At 39.6% G+C, this 22,215-nt stretch overlaps 2 protein-coding genes across 2 annotated transcripts; one reads left to right on the plus strand and one right to left on the minus strand.

The window, feature by feature from the left end:
- Nucleotides 1-335: 335 nt before the first annotated feature.
- On the plus strand, nucleotides 336-5,935 carry slc25a28 (solute carrier family 25 member 28). Its single transcript, XM_008429635.2, has 4 exons — nucleotides 336-879; nucleotides 2,722-2,950; nucleotides 3,615-3,671; nucleotides 4,358-5,935. Exons 1-4 carry the CDS (start codon nucleotides 535-537, stop codon nucleotides 4,906-4,908), a joined length of 1,182 nt encoding a protein of 393 aa, XP_008427857.1. The 5' UTR covers nucleotides 336-534; the 3' UTR covers nucleotides 4,909-5,935.
- A 14,684-nt stretch (nucleotides 5,936-20,619) lies between these two features.
- Nucleotides 20,620-22,215, minus strand: nkx3.3 (NK3 homeobox 3). Its single transcript, XM_008429637.1, has 2 exons — nucleotides 21,800-22,215; nucleotides 20,620-21,277 (listed from the first exon to the last, which is right to left on the minus strand). The coding sequence occupies exons 1-2, from the start codon at nucleotides 22,032-22,034 to the stop codon at nucleotides 20,736-20,738; spliced, it is 777 nt and encodes a 258-aa protein (XP_008427859.1). The 5' UTR covers nucleotides 22,035-22,215; the 3' UTR covers nucleotides 20,620-20,735.

Below are 22,215 nucleotides of genomic sequence, written 5' to 3' on the forward strand. Positions count from 1 at the left end.
AAGTTTTTTTCTGGTCAAACTAGTTTGAGAACAATAAGCTAATTGTGGCAAATAAAACAGTTTCCTGTATAAATTTTAGAACTAGATTGAATTGAAATTTTTAAGTTAAACATTTTAGTGGGAAAAGTAACCACCTAAAATGTAATAAAATTTATTAAAGCTTCTCTTTACCTTGTCTTACGAGTTTCTTCGTTCTAAATTTGCACTTTAAACGGGCAGAAATGTGTAAACGCTACTTTTTTTTTTTTTAAGTAAAAGTTTGCAACAAACGGAGTCATGAGTGGCATGTCAATCAGCCAATAGCGTGAACGGGCTCTGACACCAATGAGCAATGACTTCCTCATCCCGCTGTCTGCTCTGGATTTAGGTGTGCAGACTCCTCGTCCAGTACGACTTCCCCCCTGCTGGGCTCTGTTTGGAAACGACAGAGGCGGGGACGGAGAGTCGTAACACAGGAACGAGGAGTCCCAAGGGAATGTGAAAGTCAAGGCCTTAAATCCCCGCGATAAGACTTTACGTACCGCCGCGTTTCTCATGGAAACAGATGGATTTGTGAGGAAGCGTCGGATGACAGCGGAAACCGCAGGCGGTGATGCCGGGGTTGCAGGAGCCTCAGCTGGGGCAGAAGTTCGATGGCTGGGGGGCAGATTCTGGGGAGTTTCAGAAAGTATTGTTAGCAGCCTGACGCCGCGTATCGGGGGAGAATCGCAGCTGCAAAGCGTGGACGTTGTCTGCGAGGCTCAGGAGGCACAAGCAGAGGACTCGGAACCTGACTATGAAGGTCTGCCACAGGGAGCATCTACTAGCACCCACATGTTGGCAGGCGCCGTGGCGGGGATAATGGAGCACTGCCTCATGTTCCCCATCGACTGTGTGAAGGTAGCACGGCTCAATGGCAAACAGACTGCACCACAACTTTTTATGAATGTGGAATGCTTTCACATTCCGGTTTCTGTTTGTTTTCTTTGGGTGTTCTCTGTGCAGCCTCCATGTTTGTTAGCTTAGCTCATTAGCTCTTGTGCTAACACGCTGCAGAGCCATGACGAAGGTCAGCTGGCTCGGTTGTATTTCCCAGCATCGACTAACTTGTTCGCATGGTATTATATTGGTAATTAACCGGCGTTTGCTTCTGTGGGTTTTGCACAAACACTGACTTCTGCAAATTCCGTCTGTTTGATAACATCTGTTTAACTTAAACCTTATCTGCTGTCAGAACTTCAGCGGAGAATGTTACAGAACTGCTTCTACGTCACGAGCAAGCTACGGCATCCTGGACGGCCAAAGCAGAACACTATGCAAAACACAGTACTGAGGAAGTCACGTGCAGTGCAAAGGGCATATCGTATTGTATCAACAAACTTACCAAAATACAAGTTTATAAAACAGTAACCTGATATAGTGATGAAAAGAACAGAAAATGCAGTCAGACCTTTTCTTTACAAGCTAGTAGATGTTGGAAAACCTTTTGAAAAAATTTTAGTAGAGTCTGTTTTCAATGAAAAGGAAAATACTTAAAGATCATCCGTAAGAAAATTATAAGATGATTCATGAAGGTTAGAAATTAAGAGCAGCACTTTAAAAGCTTCCCCCACATTCAGTGAAGACACATTTAACTGTTTAGAAATATTTATACAGTAATTATGGTGCACAATCTAAAGGAGCAGCACTAAAATAAATCGTGCTTTATTTTAATTTACAGTCTAAATATAAGGGTGTTTTTACTGTGTAAATCACAGTCCAGTCATTCCTCAAATGCTTGAATAAGAAACATTCTAAAGATGAGATCAGCACAGTGGTGTATGCTTCTTCTACCATGAAGGATCGCTGATCATAGATGATGACTGCAGCTTTATTGTCATTGCATGTTGTTGATCAGTTCGACACATTCAGAAGCAGTGGGGCCTATGTAAGTTTTTTCTGTCCAGTTTGTATACTGTGACTACCTTCACTTTTGGTTTACCAAGCCAGTCGGTCCTCAGAAATCCCACTTGAACAACTAAATCACAAATTATTGAGAGAGAATTCATATTTTTTCCCTCTGCCATGTGTACCATTCCTCAAGATTTTCCTCGGATTTTCCTAACCCTACTGGGGCTGTTTCTGTCCAGGCTAAACATGAAAGAGCAGAAAAAAGTTAATTATGGGTAATTTCTCTACTTGCTTAAAATACTCGCAGGTGTATCCCAAAAAGAAGTGCGCGCGAATTATACGCTCATTTATGAGAGTTTTACTCGGTTGAGCCGAAATGAAGTATAAGTAAATTCTGGCTCTTCTTTGGTTTGCTGATGGAGATGTGAAGTCCATGAAGCTAGCCTGTGTTAGGACGAGAAATGGTCCAGGTTCATGAGGGGGTGAGGGGGGGAGGATTAAAGGAAGTAAGCTTATGTCCTCTTGTGACCCTAGAGCTTGTAACGGCACACTTCCTCCTATTCAGTCATTTATGTACACAAACATAACCCCACCCAGTGTCACAAACCTCATTTCCCACATTTGTCCTCTTAATCACACTGAAGACTATTAATCAAGCACTTGTATTGCTGTTTTTTTTTTGTTTGTTTTTTTTGCCATTTCTTTTGAAAATTATGGAGCAACCTGAATCATGGGTTTGTTTCCCTCTGCTTTAATATCACATTGAGGTCGACAACAGTTCCAAACGCAATCCCAATGACATTGTTGGAGAGAAATTATGTTTTTAAAATGGCAACATTCTTTTTCTTGCAGACAAGAATGCAGAGTCTCCAGCCTGACCCCGCAGCGCGCTACAAGAATGTGATGGACGCTCTTCGCCGGATCGTAGCCACCGAGGGAGTCTGGCGACCGCTAAGAGGCCTGAATGCGACGGCCATTGGCGCCGGGCCCGCTCACGCTCTGTATTTTGCCAGCTATGAGAAACTCAAAAAGACTCTAAGTGATACCATTCATCCAGGCGCTAACAGTCATTTGGCTAATGGTACCATAAAGCTAACCCTATTTGTACATTCCTTTTGTTTTGAATCTGACGCTCCAACAAGATGCTGCAGCTCAAACCCTAAAGCTAAACATGCGTCTTTTAAGCTCTGGGTAGCTTTAGGCTACTAATGAGTTAAAAAGTTTCCATTTTTATAGAAATACCCGTTTGCTCTGTAGAGATATCAGCTCCTTCCAGCTTTCATTATAGTTTGATCTGTCATGTTTGAAATCATCTGAAAGATATTCCAAAGATTCACTTTGGAAATCTTCCTCCAGATTACCAACTTGCTGTTTTTCTTATTCCTGTTCTTTTTTTCTTTGTCTTTAAAATTTCTAGTTTAGTGGGTGGCTGGGTACTGTGCCTCTTTTCCCTGCTCTTTCAAGTGTTTGAGTTACTGTCCACCAGGGGTCTCTCTTTGCTCAGGTTTGCTCCTACTGAAGGAGGTTTCCAATGTTTATAGTCACCAAGTGCATACCAATTCTGCGGGGTTAACATAATTTCTTGAGCGTAGCGTAAAACGTTGAACTGTTGGAGTAGATGCTCAGACGTGACCAGACAAGTTCTGTTGCAAGTGAAAAATCTCCTTATGGCTGTATATATTTTTTTTTTTCCATTTCCATGTGTGGTGACTGCAGAAGTGTGTCTGTGTGTGTGTGTGTTTCAGGAGCAGCTGGTTGCGTTGCCACATTGCTTCACGATGCAGCCATGAACCCAGCAGAAGGTAAGGGCAAACTTTGTACTGTGTTTGGGTTTATTTTTTCCTTCTCAAAACAGCAGTTTTGAGTTTCAGAATACACTTGCAGGTGTCAGGCCTCTGTGAATTTTCCTCCCATGTCCGCCTGAAACCGGTAGTCTCACCCACTTTCTATTACAGCTGTCCCTGACCCACCTGCCCAAACATGTCAGAGGAAGGGCACTCGTCTCAGTCCCCTGTGCAGCTGCTGGGTGGGCTGCAGCTGTCTGGGCAAGCTCAGCAAGAATAGCATACAGTTTTTTTGTTTGTTTTTTTTCGCAAAATTATTAACAGCTTCAATGTTTAATATTTTGTGACTTTGCAAGCCCAGATTTCAGTGTAATACTCTGTAAGCCAACTTCTAATTTAGACAATTTTTTGTCTAGAATATTTTAAAAGTAACGTATCATCGTCCTTTCCTCTTCACTGTTTTGTAATGCTGATTATGTTATCCTGTTACTTATGGTGCTTTATTTTGGTCTGTCACATGAAATCTCAATCAATGATGCACTTGATGCTGATGTTTTTATTGAAAAACTGCTTTCCTTCGCATCTCATATTGACTATTTTGTTTCTTGTCTTGGTTCTCCTTGGCACTGTCAATGCTGGACTTGCTGGACTTGCTCGGCTCCCTCCTCCCATCAACACCTACCTCTACCCGAACCTGCTCCCAGTTGTGAAGCAGCGCATGCAGATGTTTAAGTCGCCCTACCGGGGCGTGTTGGACTGCGTCGGCGCCGTGTGGCAAAGGGAGGGTCCCGCTGCCTTTTACCGCAGCTACACCACCCAGCTCACCATGAACGTGCCCTTCCAGGTGCTCCACTTCATGACCTACGAGTACCTCCAGGAGCTGCTCAACCCTCACAGACTATACAACCCCTCGTCCCACATGGTGTCCGGGGCTCTGGCCGGGGCGATCGCAGCGGCAGCCACCACGCCTCTGGATGTCTGCAAGACCCTGCTCAACACCCAGGAGTCTCACACCCTCAGCTCCGCCGGTCAAAGCCAGGGAGCCCACAGACAGATCTCAGGCCTGGTCCACGCCTTCAGGACGGTTTACAGGCTGGGCGGCCTGCAGGGCTTCTTCAAGGGAGTGCAAGCGAGGGTCATCTACCAGATGCCCTCCACAGCCATTAGCTGGTCTGTTTACGAGTTCTTCAAATACGGACTTACTAAGCACCAGCACAACAATATGAGAATCCAACATATCAAGGGCGAGGTGTAGATTTCCTACGGGTTTAACCTCCTCTCTTAATACATCAGGCCTCGCTGTGGCCACATACGCACATACAACCAGACGAAATATGCCTCAGTCGTCCTGATCTCCTCAGACAGAGCAGATAAGAAAGACACCTTCTGAACCGTTTTTAGTCATTTTACATCTGTTCACCATTTCTGCCATAGGATGCAACTTTTACACAGTATTTTCAAGTGTCATTAATTTTAAGTAATCCCTTTTATTGAAGCAGAACACGCATGAAGAAGAGTTTGGCAGTCAGCAGTGGTTAGTCATAACCCTCTGTCCAGGGTTTACTTTATGAAACTTTGCAGTAAAATTCAGATATAAAAACAATCAGATCAAGCTTTTCAGATAACACAAGTCTACATTACATATTTGGAGTTTAATGTAGAAATAAAACGCCTCCAACTAGAAAAATAGGTTAAAATTGTTATGTTGCATAAACATACATCATTTATATGTTCAGGTTGTGTTGAAAAAGCCTCCTGAAAAGCATCTGAATGCAGCTAAGTTGTTAATTTGCAAAGAAGATTCATTATAAAAAATATTGAATAATACCGCAAGAAGCGACAGTTTTAATGACGGGGTCATAATATTTCATGATCGTAAAATAAGTCTTAATTTATTATTTATGTCAGTAAAAAAATAGACCCAGTGCAGAACTTGGCAGACAAATACCCTAAAAATATATACCTTATTTGTTTATAATTATTTCGTTCAGATGTTTCTTCAATCAAATGTTGTTGTTTTTTTTTTTCCCCTGCTGGTAAAATATGTAATAACTGGTCTGTTTTCAGCTTTTCTTGAACTACTGAGGTTTGATGTTTGTGCGCTTCATCAGCAGGAGTTTTGTTCTTACTGCAACCAAAAGAGGAGCTGAATTCATAACATTTCACACACCCAACCCGAAGCTGTCGCTCTTACTTGCCGATGTCTGTTTCCGACACTGAATTGCACTTGTTCAATAAAACTTCAGCAGAGGGGCTCTGCTCACTGTTCATAAAAGAGAAAAGTTTTCCTTTTATGTGTTTAAATACGAGACTTCTACATTTCTGTAAGAAGGTGGCTTTTAGTGGCTGGATTTGCCGTGCGGATGAAGGTTAAGGCTGGACTAACGCGTTGTTTAGTCACAGGTGAGTTTACCAAATGCCACCATTTTACCGTCAACATGCATAATTAGATATTTTGTACTTTAACCCTGGTATTATTACAACTCCATCGTCTTGGGGAACCTTTAAATGATGCTCGTACACGCAGGGAAGCATTTGTTCAAACACCGTGGAGAGGACCTAAACACGGATGAGTAGTCACATTTTAAAGCTCTGGCTCTGGTTGTTTCTGACTGAGCAGTGTGTTTTCTGCAGGTGGCAGTAGGAACACAGGGAGGAAACGGAGGCTTTTTTTTTCAGCAGATTCAGTTCCATATTATGTCAGGACATAGTGATGTTTTTTCAAACGTACAAAAAGTTTTACTGCAGCTTTACACTCATTGCTCTATTTGTCCTTTTTTTAGATAAACATTTGTCACATTAACAATGTAGATCTATTCCTGGAAAGGATGTGTTTAAAAACTTGTAGAAATGTTTAAAAACTTGTAGAATTTGGCGGCGTCTCTTGAAATCACATTTGCTCTTCCAGCAGCTCTTGAATTTGAGTGTGCAGCTATTTATTTATTTTTTTTTCATTCATTTTGAGGCAGGTACAGTTGTTTAGTCTTGAGCACAGGTGCAGATTTCAACTCTGACCCCTTAGACTTTCAGAAACGGCTTGTGACCCAATGGGTGCACAGCCTGCATCCAGATGACTGCAAAAGTAACACTTTGGAATTCAGCAAATGACGCATGACTAAGTAAATTTTGATAGAAGATTCAGATGAGTTGGAAAGTGTATTTAAGAGATGACATGGATTTTTACAGTCAATACAAGCATTCCAGCCTTTTCTTTCTCATGATTTTGAGTAAGAGGGCTGTTTTTTTTTCTCCCCATCCAATTTGACTGAGCCTGAGCTCATGGGACTTGAATATAACTGCACACCTCACTTCTTGGACTTTTATTTTTCAAATAATCAGAAAACAAATCGTTTTTCTTCCATTTCGTAACTGCACTGCTTACGTTGGTCAACAAACAGGGAAGGTTGTGGTTGTAACATGACTAAATGTGGAAAAGCACAATAATGAAATACAGTTACAACATCGGATGAAGAAAATAATAGCATAAATGTTTCTCTTTTCCAGATTTGTTAAAGAGTTAACTTTCACTTTAACTGTAATATTGAATATTCAACTTTTGTCTAACATAATAATGTGAGTAAATGCAAATTTCATTAACATGCATTTTCGAAAACAAGCTTTTGTTATTGTCTCCATTTTGAACCAGTGCAATGATTTTTTCTGACACGCTCGCATCGTTGCTCCACTGAAAACAAATCTGAATGAAACCTAAATCCATTAGCAAGCGCTCACTATGTATACTTGTGAGCTGCAGAGTAGCAGACTTAATGCTCTTACAGATTATAGTGAGGAGTGACAACTCCTCCTAACCAGTCTTTCCATACACACCGACTCACAGCCATGTTTGTCTGGGAAGACACCTGTTTAAACAGGGAAAGCCTGAGCTGAGTCTCTGCATGCATGTACAGTATCTGCTTGTATTTATGGTTCCCAATAGACTTAAGAGGAGGGTATTTGTAATTCTCTTCTCCATGAATACACATATTGACTGATAGCCTATAAAGAGGAGAAATGTGGCTCTGAAAGACACTGGAAGTAAGTTTTTGTCTACTAAAACCGTTTTGCTCCGTGTTATAGTCAGGGCCAAACTGATCACATTTCAGCAGTGTGAGAGAAACACGAGGTGCATCTCGGGAGTCCAAAGAGTAAGAAAAGAAAAAGAAGTCAAACAAATAAATGTACACATATGTAACCTTGACGAAAAATAATCCTCCCTTATATTTAAAGCACGCTACAGTTTAAGTGAGACGACTTAAATTAATAACATACAGAGTTTTCATCTATTTACAAAGTTAAAGTCAACTCAACTTGCATCTGATTAATTTACACACGCACGATTGGTGTGAATAAACTGAGTGTAAAGAAGTTCTTCCTGTGTCTGACTTCTATTGTATTTTAAAAAAAAGAATAAAAAAATAAAATGAATACATATAATAAAGAATTAGCTAAGCTTAAAAGTAAAATTAAATAAATGCCTGCATTGCTTTTCTACCGGTCTGTCCTGCACTTCCTCTTGTGATGAACTCTGCATTCAAGAAGGAAGGCCATGTTTGTTTTGCTTTAAAAAGAAGAAAAAAAGTCCCTCAGTACTGCAGCTTAGCCCGGGTCTCTGCTTGCACACGACACAGCAGGTCCTCGACAAATTGATCAATAAAGGGAAAACCATAGTGACTGGAAACAGAAATCAGATGATATGGTGCCTGTATGAAGATGATGTTGTATTTTATACCGTCTTTAATGAGGCATTCAGCATTTCAATTGACATTCTACAACATTCCCTATACTGTTATGAAAATTTGCAAATATACATTACAATTTAAAGCAAAGCAAGCTATTCCATAATAGCTCATCAATAATAGAAACAAATGATCAAGTTTCCATTGTACTGCTCTATTTGTTGTGCATGTTTTACACGGAGCAAATGCCTCATTCCAGCTACAATTTGAACTGTTTTAGAGTAAGTCCTCTCTTGCTTATTAAAACATTCCAAGATTGTTTTTAATTTGACATCATCAGAAGAATTGCACAGGATGCAAAGTCATAGTGTGCCGAATTGAATTCACTATTTTCTTCAGTTCAGCAATGCCTTAGCCAGCTTTCTTCTTCTTCAAAATAAAGGAATCGCATGCACACTCTCCCTTGCGTATTAGCGTAAGCCAGTGTTTTGGAAACTCAAGCCTGCGGTTAAAGACTCTTAGAGAAGCACCTGGGTGTTCACACACACAAACGCACTGAGACCTAACAAAGGGGATCAAAATATCTCTCAGTCGCTCACTTTCTCTCCTCCTCTGTAAATTAATGGGAGCGTCAAGGTTTATCTTCTCGGATCTCTCTTAGTGTATTTTAAGCCGGATCCTGACTGGTCCTCTCAGAATGAGTTACAGCGTGACACGGGATTGTGGCAGAAAATGTTCACTATATTTCATGAGGCCATTGGTTAAAGAATGAGGTGTGAATACCGACTTCTGATCTTACTCAACAGGAAACTCTCACACATACCGACTGTGATCTCCCGCTCTTTCGGGGTGCTACTGGACGAAGGAGCTGTTGCTGTAACTCCTTTTGCAGCTGTGGAGTAAAGCTGACTCGGAGAGGAGGAAAAAACTATGCTTTTATGACCATTTGATTGGACATGAATGCTTTAACTTTTGCTTAAAATCAGATTATGTGTGTAAAGCAGTGTTACACATTGCTTTACGACAAGAATCTTTATATTTAGGACTGTGACCTGAATATTCAACATTTGATGTTCATTTTATTACATTTATAATAAGAAACAACTCTTCCAAATGCTTCTTTTCTAGGTCAGAGTGTGACAAGTTTGTACTATGAAAATAATACTTTTTACTGCACTGATCTGGTTTAATTAACCTTTTTTTTTGGCTTTGATGTCATACCCATTTTGAAAAGTGTCATGAGGTGTGGTAGGTTGGAAGTGGTGAGGAGAAACGCTGAGACCCAGGTTATAGATGAAGATGATTTTAATAATGAATATACTCTGGACAGTCCAAACACAGGCAGCACGGCAGGAGAACTAGCACACGGCTAACACCGGTAGCAACTGATGCGGGACTGGACACGGGAGCTGATGCCGACTTAGGACTTACAGTTCTACTAAGACGACTACTATAGTTTAACCGACTCAGGACTTAACAGTTCTACTGAATGGCTAACTGACACTAAGAACAGGACAAACGACGTGCGACTAACGATGACTGACGTATATCGATAGACAAGGATCCGACGAAGAACACAGACAACAGGTGAGACTAAATACACATGGGGTAATCAAGGGAAGGAGACACACCTGGGAGACAATCAACGGGGGAAGAGCAGAGACAGGACTCACAGGGAACAGGATCATACAGAAACTCAAAAATAAACACACAGAAACACGGATCACGACAAAAAGCTTCACATTTCATTAACAGAAAAGCTCTCTTTGGCTTGTCTGAGTACTTTTGTATTACAGTCTGCACAAAAAAATGATTTCCATAATTTTCTTTCTTGCATTGCTCAAGGAAAATTCTCTGACAAAATTAGCACGGCTGCTTTTAAAAAGAAAAGGCCCTCTTTACTCAGCCTGTCAGTTCAGATGATTGACCATGTCTCTGTAATGTCCTCTGGCAAACCTCAGAAGCCTTCCAAAAAAAAAAAGGAAAAAAAACTAAAACATACAAGCCACCAACCCTAAGGACTGACTTTGGGTGCTCATGAGTTACACTGTATTTCATTTAGGGGTATCAGAATAGAGGATACACTATAAAAGTGCATTTTACACTTTTTCCATTTTTCCTTATGAAAAAATTCAAGTATTATTTTCTTCTTCCCATGTAGCAGTTTTACACTACGTTGTGGTTGTCTGTAACCATAAGTTTCCAACTTCTTACATAACATTCTCATAGTTTGTGGCTTTAAGATTCCAGGATGTGAAAAGGTTAAAGTGGTATTGACGATTTTGCCTGACACAGTGTACAAAGACAGAAAGCAAAACAATTAAACTCCTTTGCATTTCTCTTTCAAAGCAACTCACCTTAGCTGTCATGTCAGCTCAAGGTGTGGTACATACCTAGTCAGGTATGTTGGTCACAAGCAGGAAAGACACAAAAACACCCAGACCATCATCGTTCGTTCTTACTCACAATCTGACAGTCAGTTTAAGATCCTAACTACGAGAGAAAAGTCAACCAAGGTTCAATATGTCAACAAAGAGGCAACCCTCTTTGTTGACATATTGGATCTCTTTGTAGCTTTGAAGGACTGTACAGACTAACCTTCATAGTTTTCTACATTATTAATCTTGAAGTTAAGTTTATTTTAAAGAATTTTGACAATACGTGTTCATATAAAAAAGTTTTGGATATACTATTTTCCTTTTTGAGGAGCTAGGACTCTTGTTTGTGTTTTTTTGTTCTACAGTGAATATTGTAGCTTGAATCTCTCCCACACTTTGTACCACGAAGAATTAAGTTGTGGGGGGAGATGCAGCTTCTGTCATCACTTGACAGAACATGCTGGAGGAGGATTCTTCCCACAAACTCCAAAGATACAAGATGATTGCTGACACACGATGAATTGTAACCCTATAAACATACTCGCTCAAACAGCTTTTGGTCTGTGGGAAAAAAAACAGTGAGCGAAGAGATAGTAGCATTTTCAGGCAAGGTTAAGACACAAAACAATGCAGAGATGTTTAGCTGGCTTTGAATGTCTTGTTACTTGACAACAGGATTCTTCACAGATCCTGTACAATAAAAGAAGATCACGCAAGGCTTGTTTTGAAAGGAAAACCCTTTATGCATTTCAGTGTTTATAGGAAAACGCCATCACTAATGAGGCAGAATAGACAAAGGACCTCTGACACAAAAGGTATTGATTCATTCATGAAGGTTTCCAAAGTGACGATGATGGAGAAAGAAAAGTCAGAAAGAAAAACTCAGAAAGTGGCTGGATGAACGTTAGAGTTGAAATGTCTTTGTTGCCTGAGGAGCCTTCTACGGTTGGAAATTTACCCCCATCATGATCAAAGCCAAAGACACAAACATGTACACAAAAAAGTCAAACAGCCCTAAGGCTTCTGGGAGTGAGGCTCCAGCAGAGCTGCAGCATTGTTGCAGTTGGCTGCAGGTGTTGAGAACTTTCTCTGCTCAGTCCCGACAGTTGTGACAATTTCCTCTTAAAGCTATGCAAGGTCAGAAAATCATCTTACAAACACTGAAAAATAGAAAATGGAGCTCCAGCTTTAAAAAACAAAAGTTAATTTGTCACACGCAATTCAACTATGATTGTCAAACTTAATTTATTTACATTTGCTTTTAAAATATGAACTCAGTTTTTCAAGTTGGATCGACTTTTTTCTTTGCTTCAATGCACTAAATGTTTTGAATGCCCACGGACAGAGAGCAAAAGACCTGAAGATGTCTGTCAACTGGGGGAAAAAGCAGTGTGGTAAGGATTCCTTGCATTTGCAAGTGTGTGTGTGTGTGTTCCCTTTTGTGTGTGTCAAGGCAACGCAGGTGCAGTCAGGGACACTGAGGAAGAAACGAGCCTGCTGTCCTTTGAACTTGATCTTGAAAAGAAAGCGGTCCTCGCTTCCTGTCAAATACGCTTAGCAACTTATGCCTTCCAGCTCCAGACAGCTCTAACTGGTTTAAACAAAAAAAGAGCCTTAAACCACTTATTAAGTCAACAAAAGCGTCCAACTTGATTGTACACACTCATCTGAAATAACCTGATGGTGACAGATCCATTTATCAACGAAGCTGTTATTTCCATTGATGTTCATATATGTTTCAACTCCTGGTTACAAAAAAAAGAAGAAAAAAAAGATGTGGCAGAGATCTGACTTTGCAAAACGATATTTCTTTCAGAAAGCTTCAGAAAAAAATATACAGTTTGCATTGTTGTCAAGTGAAACAATGTATCTGGATTTGAATATGCACTATTCTCTAGACTTGAAAAGACACATTGCTGGTTCAAGGTCAGGACGCTTTGGTACTCTGATAGTTACCCTGAAGTTAAAAGTCATTTAAACTGTTTATGGGTTAATAACGTGATATAGAAATATAAGAAAATGTGTTGAGGTAAGAGCTTTTTGCACGATTTTAACCAATCAACCAGTGAGATTCTGAATAAAATAAAATAAAAAAATAAATAAAATAAAATAAAAAATATATAAATTAATAATAATAATAATAATAATAATAATAATAATAATAATAATAATAAAATTACTGCTGTTTCACACTGCGAAGATGGGTATGCTATAGTGGATGTGTAGGAGTCAGAGGGAAGTTTGAGAGGCCGTAAGTGGGGACTGAGTAGCTCCATTATCAACATGCTGATAAAAGATGTCTGTGTTTGTGCATGTGTGTGTCTGTGTGGGGGTGTGTGTGCGTGTGTGTGTGTTAGAATGGCTCAGTGCTTTCCCTGCCTCTGCTTATCACCGCTAATTAAAACATTTGGAATCCCCTGGCCTGCTCTGGAGGAGTGTGTGTCTGTCCCAGCATGTGTGTGGGAGATGTGATGTGAGAGTGGTGAGGAGTCAAGGAAGGAAATGTTGCAACTTGAAAAACTGCCTGTCTCCTTCAATGGACAGAAGATCATGGGGAAAACTCAACCTCTTTAGCAGATTAATATGCTGTTTCTACTCCTAGTTGTGCACATATACACACTATTTTCATCTATCTGACTAGCTGTCAGTTCATGCGGATGTTTATAGAATGGGTTATTTCATGAATACACAAGCTAACATGCTTAGACGTGGGTTTGGTACAGAGAAAGTAGGACGCAGAAACTTACGGCACAATGACATGACTGGATGAGGTTGCAAAGACAGAGCAATGCAAGTCAAATGTTTGTTAATGTTAGTGCATAGTAGAGGCATGGGGTAGATGATGAATATATTTAATGAAAATGATGAACAGAAAAACTACAGAACAAACCATAAATCCAAGGGAAACAGGAGTAATGATGTTAAACAGGAGGAACCAGCAAGGAGTAACTGAGAAAGAGTTGTACTCGGGAGGTTGATTACTGAACAAGGAACAGATGGATGATTAGAGTTGTAGGTGTGAAGGAAGAGAGAGCAATAAAGTTACACAGGGAGGTGAGGGAAGGGAACAGAGGGGACTAGGAAATAAATCTAAAACACAAAATCATAACTAGACCTAAGAAACCCAATTAAACTGGAGTAACAAAGAATAACTAGACAAGAAATGAATATGATACACTAGAATCACTAAGAAAGAACTGAACCAAACTAAAACAGAAACACAGCTGATCTAATCCAAGAAAATGAACAAAGGAGCACAGAAAATAACAAAACCCAAAACCAACCCAAACAAGCCAACATCCTGACAGTGACATGAACCTGGACAGGCTGTTCGGGGCTAAAACTAAACGCTCCAATGGGGCAAAATTTACAACAATTCTACGAAGAAGAATGGGGGCAAAATTTCTCAAAAGCAATTTCAAGACTCCGTAGTAGTAAGAGTTTCAGGTTTTTCTTTTTTCTTATTTTACATATTATACCTTACTGAACAATAATTGTTGTGGTTATACGTTTTTTCATGTGATATCCCTGCATGAAACTGTTTGAAGTCACAGTTTAGTAGATTTTTCACAGAGAACAGAAAAGTGTAGGTGGTATTAGAATTGCAAAAAATATTCACACATCTTGAAACATTTCCACATTTTGTTAAATTACAACCAAATCACATATATACTGCTTTTTTTTTTTTTTTTTTTACAATATGCTAACATGAAACAAAGCACAGCTGTAAAATGGAGAGAAACTTTATGGCAGAAAAGTAGCCTGAAACAAATCATCCCCAACATGAAACATGGTGGTTCAAGCATACGTGGAAGCAAAGTTGAAAACTGATTTTCATTGACACTGTTGGTCCAATCTGACTGACCTTGAGCTATTTGTCAATAAAGAATGTTTCTAAATATGCAAAGCTAGTAGAGATGCATTTCAAAAGCTGCAACTGCAGCAAAAAAAGTGATTTGATGTATTAACTCAGGAGGGATAACAAAAATGCATGCTATTTTTCTCATTTTTATTTGTAATCCTTTACAAAATAATTTTTATTCCATTTCACAATTATGTATTATTATATGGTTGTTGATCATATAAAAAACAATAAACACTAAAATTTATGTTTACAGCGTAATCAAATGTAAATTAAAAAAAAAATGGGTGTAAACGTTTTTGAACAATGAAAAGAAAAAGATATTTGATGTATACTTTCATCTAAAATTTAAAGTTCAGTAAAGGAACATTTGTCAACAACCAGGACCCCATTTCCTCCTTCCTCCATGAACCCGTCCAATGCATTTTGCATTTTGAGGCCTCATTTTCAACCACATTACTTCTGCTGTTTTTCTTTTATTTGCTGAGGGCTGGATCATCTCTTTGGCTTTCCACGCGTTCTCTCCCTGCTCTCACAAACAGAGAGACAAAACCACTGCAGTTATTTACCCACTTAGTTCTGAAGCATCTTAACTACTGCTCTGCTTGAAAATGTAAGCAGCAGAATTGTTAAACAGACATCACAGTCACCAGGTAGTTCTCAGCGTCATATTTTATTTTACTGGTACGAAAGTATCCTAATTAATAATACATTTTTTTCATGGCAGCTCTGTTGCAAGACGGCATTATCACCGACATGTCAAACAGAACAATATGCGCTGATTACTTGAAATCCTATCAAATTGTGCAGAAAGAAGGGATGTTTGATTCCTTTGGAAACCAGGAGAGCTTATAAGTGCTGATGTGGTTGCTGTGTGATGAATGTGTCTCCCCCAGGGTGAGTCGATGTCTTTTAGCTTTACTGTAAATGTTTACATTCCTGCATTCGCTGATGCTATCTGCTAATAGTTTCTAGGACTAGCCTGGAGAGTTGTCTGGGTGGGATTATTTGTAATGTGTGCGTGTGTGTGCATGTATGCGAGGGTCGAAAGGATGCAGCTCCGTCTTTAAATAGAGGCATCAGCCGTGACCCCTGTCTCTCCTGAGACTTGACCTGCGTCCGCAGAGGGGTCGGCACGGAAACAACAGAAACGCACACCGCTGCACCACATACACCCATAAAATATCCAGGTTAAAGTTTCTGATTAATAATTAGTCACAGTTTTGGTCTTTTTGTGACAGACTTGACGCTCCCACTGTGTCACGTGAGCTCTAAATCTATTCATTTAGGTCAGTGCCCTCGGCCGGACCATTGTGTGGGGAAGCTGCACTTAAAACAACCGGCGTCTCGAAGACATTATTCCGGCAACAATAAGAGCATCAGAAATGAATCACTGCTGCTGCCCAGGTGACATGCGAGGATACTCAGTCAATAGATGTGTATCTTGAAAGAACAGCCAAGCGAAGCGTGGATTAGGCGGGGACCTCCATTCCTGCGTTGCAGAGCAGAGAAGCTGCCCCACCCCGCAGACCTTTATCTCAACTCAGAAATCTTCAGAAACACAAAGACAGCAGGATATTACTTGTCTCTGCTGGCTTCAATATTCATTGTTCAAATCTTCCTTTTAATACTTGCCGTGTTACGTAAGTCGCTCAACCTGGTGTCGAGTATTCAATGGAGCAGACAAACATCTTCTGGTTGCCCTCTGCTTCATGAGGATGCCAAAAAATATATATATATATATATATATATAATTAACAGCGAAACAGGAAAGACACATGAGCAAGACACGTTTATGAACAAAAGTGAGGTTTTTAAAAAAATTTTTAGGATTCCTTGTGAAGCACATTCCTGTGGAGAGGCAGTTGGTGTTTACATGGGGGTGGCCTCTGATGGAAGTGGTGAAATTTAACCAGCCCAACTGGAATTGAAGTTATACAACTTCTCTGTTTAATAAGCAGCAGATTAGATTAAGTGAAGCTCAATAGACATAATTATGCAGAAAAAGGTGGAGATTACCCCAGTGATTCATCAGAGATGCCGGAACTGAGATTAAACTTACAGCTCAGCGATTTGACTCTGTGACATATAAACAAACACCAAAAGGGATTCATTAACAGTTATTAAATTAAAAACACTTGCTCTTTTATTTTTTCATTTTTCTAGCTTGGTGATAAAGAATCAATTTCTCTCTGTCCTTATTTATCCCTCTCCCCTCATTATGACTTACTTTCCAGCACAGAAAGGAAGTAATTATTAAAGGTTGCACAAGTGTTCTTCAGACTTTCAGCATGCAAATATATTCACAATGTCTGTGCAATCTGATATTAACCAAGTGAGAACTGTGTTTGTAAGCTGAAAGTGCATTTGAATAATGGCATCGGTACAGAGGACAAGCATATGTCATGCATGGAGAAACAAGCATAATAACAAATGTATTTACTGGCTGTATTTTGTCTCCAAAAAAACATGTTTGTGTCACAAAGCAACATTCTATAATCAAAATCTACTAATAAAACAATATTGCATAATCAGGAAATTGTTTCTTTTGGGTTGGGTCTTCTTACTTTATAACTAAAAAAATAAAAAGAGGTTAGAAGGTGGTATTAGCTTTGGGATTGTTTGTGTTCATACATGTTTTTATGTGCATAGTCATATTTTCTTGAGCCTAACAATCTAGATTTTATTGTTCCAGCCAAACCAAAGTTAAAATAAACATAGACAGCACAGAGTCAGATGGGAGGAAAATTTGAATCTGCCTAGTCTTCCAATGTCCAGATGCATTTTTGCCTGTGTCATAGCTGCACAAATGGTGAAGACTGAGCTGATAGGTTTAGTTTATTCAATATTAAACTGAAACAAGTATGCTTGCTTGCCCTGCGACAGACTGGCGACCTCTCCAGGGTGACCCCGCCTCTTGCCCGGAACGTTAGCTGGAGATGGGCACCAGCAACCCTCCCGACCCCACTAAGGGACAAGGGTGTGAAGAAAATGGATGGATGGATGGAAGTATGCTTGCTTATTTTGCTTAATCAAAAGAATGAGTAGAAGTAAAATGGCAAGCAAAGCAGAAGACGTAAAATGTGAAACAAATTAAAGTCCATGACCTTCCATGCCCTGCTGCCTTTGAAAGCAGACTAATATCACTCTAAAAACAAACTCTGTCTGCATGCAAAGTGTTGCAAAATATCATGTTGGAGTTAATTCTTCAGTGGCAGGTTGACAAACTGCACTCACGCATGATCCATTTCTCTTTTGCATTACTGTAATAACTAAAAGACTTACATAGAAACACTTTTTATATCCACAGTTGCAAAAACTGTAGAGTGGTTTAAATGGTTTGCTAATTTTCTACCCCTCAAACCTTTTGGGGGATTTTTGTCATGTTTCACAAAATCTAGTGCATTTCATTGCAATTTTATGACGTAAATTAGTGCATAATTGTAAAGTTGAGAGAAGTTACACAACATTTCACTATCTTTTCAAGCCAAAAACCCCAAGAAGTTTGTGATGCATTTTTATTCAGCCTCTCTTCATTCTAATACCCTGTTGTAAAATCCAGTAGAAGTAACTGAGTAACTGCCATCAGAAAGCCACATGCATAACATTTAATCTCAGAGTAACATTTGTTTTATGAAAGTCTCAGGTGTTTCTTAGAGAACATTATTGAACAAACAGCCTCATCTATACCATGGAGCGTAGGAGGAGGCTAAAACTAAAACATAAAACAAAAATGTTCCAGTTATTAAAATTTAAAGATATTGGTTATCAAGAGCAAAGTCTCCTGCTTCCTCCCCCTGCTGGTGTTGCAACCAGGTGTGTAAAGGGGCAGTATTAAATATTTTCCAGGCACATAGTGCCATTTTGTATCACAATCAAGTGACTATGTTGCCTTCACTTGTTTTAAAATTGCTAAAATAAATTTGCAACAGTTCTTAGAAGCGTTGGACAGAGTAGTCTGTATTAGAAGCTCAGCAGTCTCACAGTTCCACCAGGTGTTTGCTAATTGCTGCTAACGCTAGTCTGGGGGAGCTGAGTGAGGGAGATGTGTGGAAAGGGAGATAACAGCCTAATGGATGCCACAACAGAGTAAATGATTTCTCAAATATGCATGAAAGAATAAAAGCAACAATCTGCTCTCACAACCGGAGAACCTGAATTTGTGAACAAATATGTTATTGCTTATTTTAAACATGTTTGCTTTACTACATCTCTTTGAAATATTTCACAAAACAGTTTGTATGAAAATTTATTACTTTTGTTGAATTTTGGACAAATTTGTACTTATCTAAAGACATGACATTAAAAATAACCTAATGTGCAAATATACTCCACGTTTTACTGTTTTTCTCTTGCAAAACGTCACAAAAACTATCCGTAATATTCCACTTCTCAGTGATACATTATTGAGTGTTTGTTTTCTTTTATTTTCTATGGATATGTATAATCACTTTTTGTTTTAATATAGATTTTATAAGTTGGGATTAAAGGAGTGGTATAGGTTCTATTTTACATCAAAGAATTTTAATGTCACAGCATGTCAACAGTCTGGGCACAAGTTTTATTTATGAATACGCTCTTCCACTTGAGTAGGAATTATGTTTTCTTTTTTGTTTTGTTTTTTTCGTTTCAGTCGTTGTCATTGCGCCAATTCCTTCAACGTGAGGGTGTTTTCCTGTCAGTAAAACGATGATTAATGTGTGTTTCCCTGTATGGGGTGGCGAGGTTGGATGGCACAACATCTTCATGGTTCATTTGCCCTCTCTGACTCATTCATCCACAACTGGGAAAAGAACTAAACAACGCACTGCTTTGTGGTCGCACAAAACACAGCTTTATACAAAAGAGTTGTTAACATTAAGCTCAGAGATATAACTGAGGTGTTAAAGTAGTAAAAACAACATTTTAGATGAAAAAACAAATCACACAGACAACAACAACAAAAAAAGATTCAGTTCTTACTGATTAAATGTTTTATAAGGCACAAAACCCCTTCAACACCAACGTGTGTTAATGTTGGTGTTTCATGATCATTAAATATGCCCCATGAAGAAAATCAACAACTAAATTTGTGAAAGATGTGCACTAGATGTCATTCATAAAGACAAGTTTTTTACTCCCAATAGGTTTAGAAATTGTACTCAGGTGGATCATGGAGGATCGAAGAAGCTGCTGCAGTGAGAACATAAAATCCCCATGTGGAAATGCAAACTATAAGCTGCAATAAACTTCAGAAATTGTTACATGTTAAGACAACATGACTTTTGTTTTTTCTCATATCTCATATATTTTGAGGTAGGCAATATGTTGGCAGTTCTTAGCACTGCTGAATTGCATCAAAAAAAGTCCTGGGTTTGAATTGGGTCTTTCTGCATGGAGTTTGTACAATCTTCCCTTGAGTGGGTTCTCTCCGGGTACTCTGGCTTCCTCTGACGGTTAAGACACATGTTGCTCTCGGAGCAGAGCTGGTCTGAGCATGGAGGTTTGTTTTTGTATTCAGCTGTGATGGACTAGTGACTTGTCCAGACTGTAATCCGCATCTCGTCCAATGACCGCTAGAGGCACCAGAGACCCACTACCGGTTTAAAACTCAGCAAACTCTTCATAAAGTTTATTTGTACAATCCCAAAACAAATAAAACGTGTATCACAAGCGTTTTGTTTGGTTTTCTCTTTAAGGAAATAGGAAAAATGAAAAAAAATTGAATATATTCAAATGTACAGTATAAGATAGCGGAGAAGCAGAACATTTCTTTATGGTGGAACAAATGATTTTTGGACTGTCTTTGGAATCAATTCACCAAGGGTTTGATGAAATGAAAGGGGGTGACGTTTTTCTGCTCCCCCAAATTTAGGAGAGTTACTTCTACAGCAAAAATGAAAAAATAAAAAATAAAATAAAAAATACATCATTATTTCCGTTTTCTTGACTATCCGTATGAGCTGTGCGCAACTCAAATGATTTCAAAATTAAATCTTGGAGATCCTAAAGAATCTAAAATATTTTTCTGCATTATGTTTATTTCCAAAATGTCTTTCAAATGTTCACTTTCTATGTTTTGTTTTTTATTATTAAGTTCCATTTAAAATAGATTTTTTTTGTAGAAGGGCGTAAAAAAAGATTTTCTACAAAGGTTCACATGTGAACTTTGCAAAACACACAAACATTAGAACGTTCCTCCATATAACCTGTCAGTGCTGTAGGGCTGGTAGCACTGGTGTAGGTAGGGCTGCTGGTACTGATAGCCGAGGTACAGTGGCAGAGCCGTGGGAAGGTGGGCTCCGCTGCCCGGAATCCACTCCTTTTGCTCATTTCTCACCAGCACTTTAACGGCCACGGTCTTTGGTGAGCCGAGCGTCGCCAGATCACCGGCCAGCTGGCGCCGTTTCGTTTTGTATCTCCGGTTCTGGAACCAGATTTTCACCTGTGTCTCCGTGAGTTTCAAGGCGCATGCCAGGTCTGCCCGCTCGGGACCAGAGAGGTACCTCTGGGCGCTGAAGCGGCGCTCCAGCTCGTGGACCTGCTCGTGGGAGAAAGCCGCCCTGGAGCGCTTCTTCGCGGCGGCGCAGCGGCGCTCCTCGGGCGAACAGCTGGATGACTCCCCGCCGTGGTGGTAGTGGTGGTGAAACCCCTTCATTCCTGCTTCCGTCTGGTTCCTTTGCCGCTTACTCTGCTCCACATACTGCATGCCTGCACGCTCTGCGGTACCTGACAACAATAACAGTCAATTATTAAAGTTTTTTTTTCTTTATTAAAAAGCCAATATATGACACTATGTGGAACTGAAAATCAATGAAGAAAATTAATCTTAAATGCCATTTACACCATCACAACCAGACGGCTTCCGAACGGTTTTCCATCATGTCAAGACATTTGAAAGCAAGACAACTTACTCTAAGAATGATAATGACAAAAAAGCAATTACATTAAGCTTAAAATGACTTGTTAATTTTTTTTGTTTGTTTTAAAATATTCTCCAGTGACATTTGATATTTAAGATAATCTGGAAAAAAGTTGGCTCCTTTATAATTAATTTTTAAGGTCAGATATTTAGCCGAAACAATTGCACAAACCTGCCCCTCTAATAAGACAAATACAACGTGTATTTTCCACTCTCCCCTCTTTTTTAATTTTATTTTAATTTTAGTCATTTTTCAGACATGAATACAACGCCACCGTTTAAAAAGATAAAATAGTCAAATTTAAATAAATTATAAATGAAAACCTTACCTTCTCTGAACTGAGTCGCAGCCCCTCCTTCTTTCTTGCCGGTGCCGGATCGGTGGCTTTCAGACACGCGTTTACCAGGAGAAAGTCTTTTCTGAATGGCGCTATCAAAGCCCGCGCGCAAATTGCGCGCAAGTGCGCAAAGCTCCTCTGCAGCTGTGCTGCCGGGATTCCCACAGGGAGCCTCCAGGCCGGTGAGAATGTCTTTGATTAAGAAGGTTGAAAACTTCGATGTCATGATGCCCTGGAAGACCTCAAGTAACTGTGTCCAAACTCTGCACTGCAGCTCATGGAGGCATCAAGTCATGAGCAGCTCCAAAGTAAGCCTCTCGATCAGCTGTCTCCCTACTGCTTTCATTTATTTCCCGTCAAACGAGTCCAGTCCCTTAATGAGAAGTCTGTGCAAGAAACTGCCACGA

The sequence above is a fragment of the Poecilia reticulata genome, linkage group LG15 (assembly GCF_000633615.1).
Source record: "Poecilia reticulata strain Guanapo linkage group LG15, Guppy_female_1.0+MT, whole genome shotgun sequence".
In the NCBI taxonomy this organism is placed as follows: domain Eukaryota; kingdom Metazoa; phylum Chordata; class Actinopteri; order Cyprinodontiformes; family Poeciliidae; genus Poecilia; species Poecilia reticulata.

Bases quoted from the DNA above. Each gene is read 5' to 3' on its own strand.
- slc25a28 (XM_008429635.2), top strand. From the start codon at position 535: ATGGAAACAGATGGATTTGTGAGGAAGCGTCGGATGACAGCGGAAACC. The intron at 880-2,721 runs GTAGCACGGCTC...TTTTTCTTGCAG, and splicing joins TCCCCATCGACTGTGTGAAG to ACAAGAATGCAGAGTCTCCA. The intron at 3,672-4,357 runs GTAAGGGCAAAC...ACCTGCTCCCAG, and splicing joins AGCCATGAACCCAGCAGAAG to TTGTGAAGCAGCGCATGCAG.
- nkx3.3 (XM_008429637.1), bottom strand. From the start codon at position 22,034: ATGACATCGAAGTTTTCAACCTTCTTAATCAAAGACATTCTCACCGGC. The intron at 21,278-21,799 runs GTAAGGTTTTCA...TATTGTTGTCAG, and splicing joins TGCGACTCAGTTCAGAGAAG to GTACCGCAGAGCGTGCAGGC.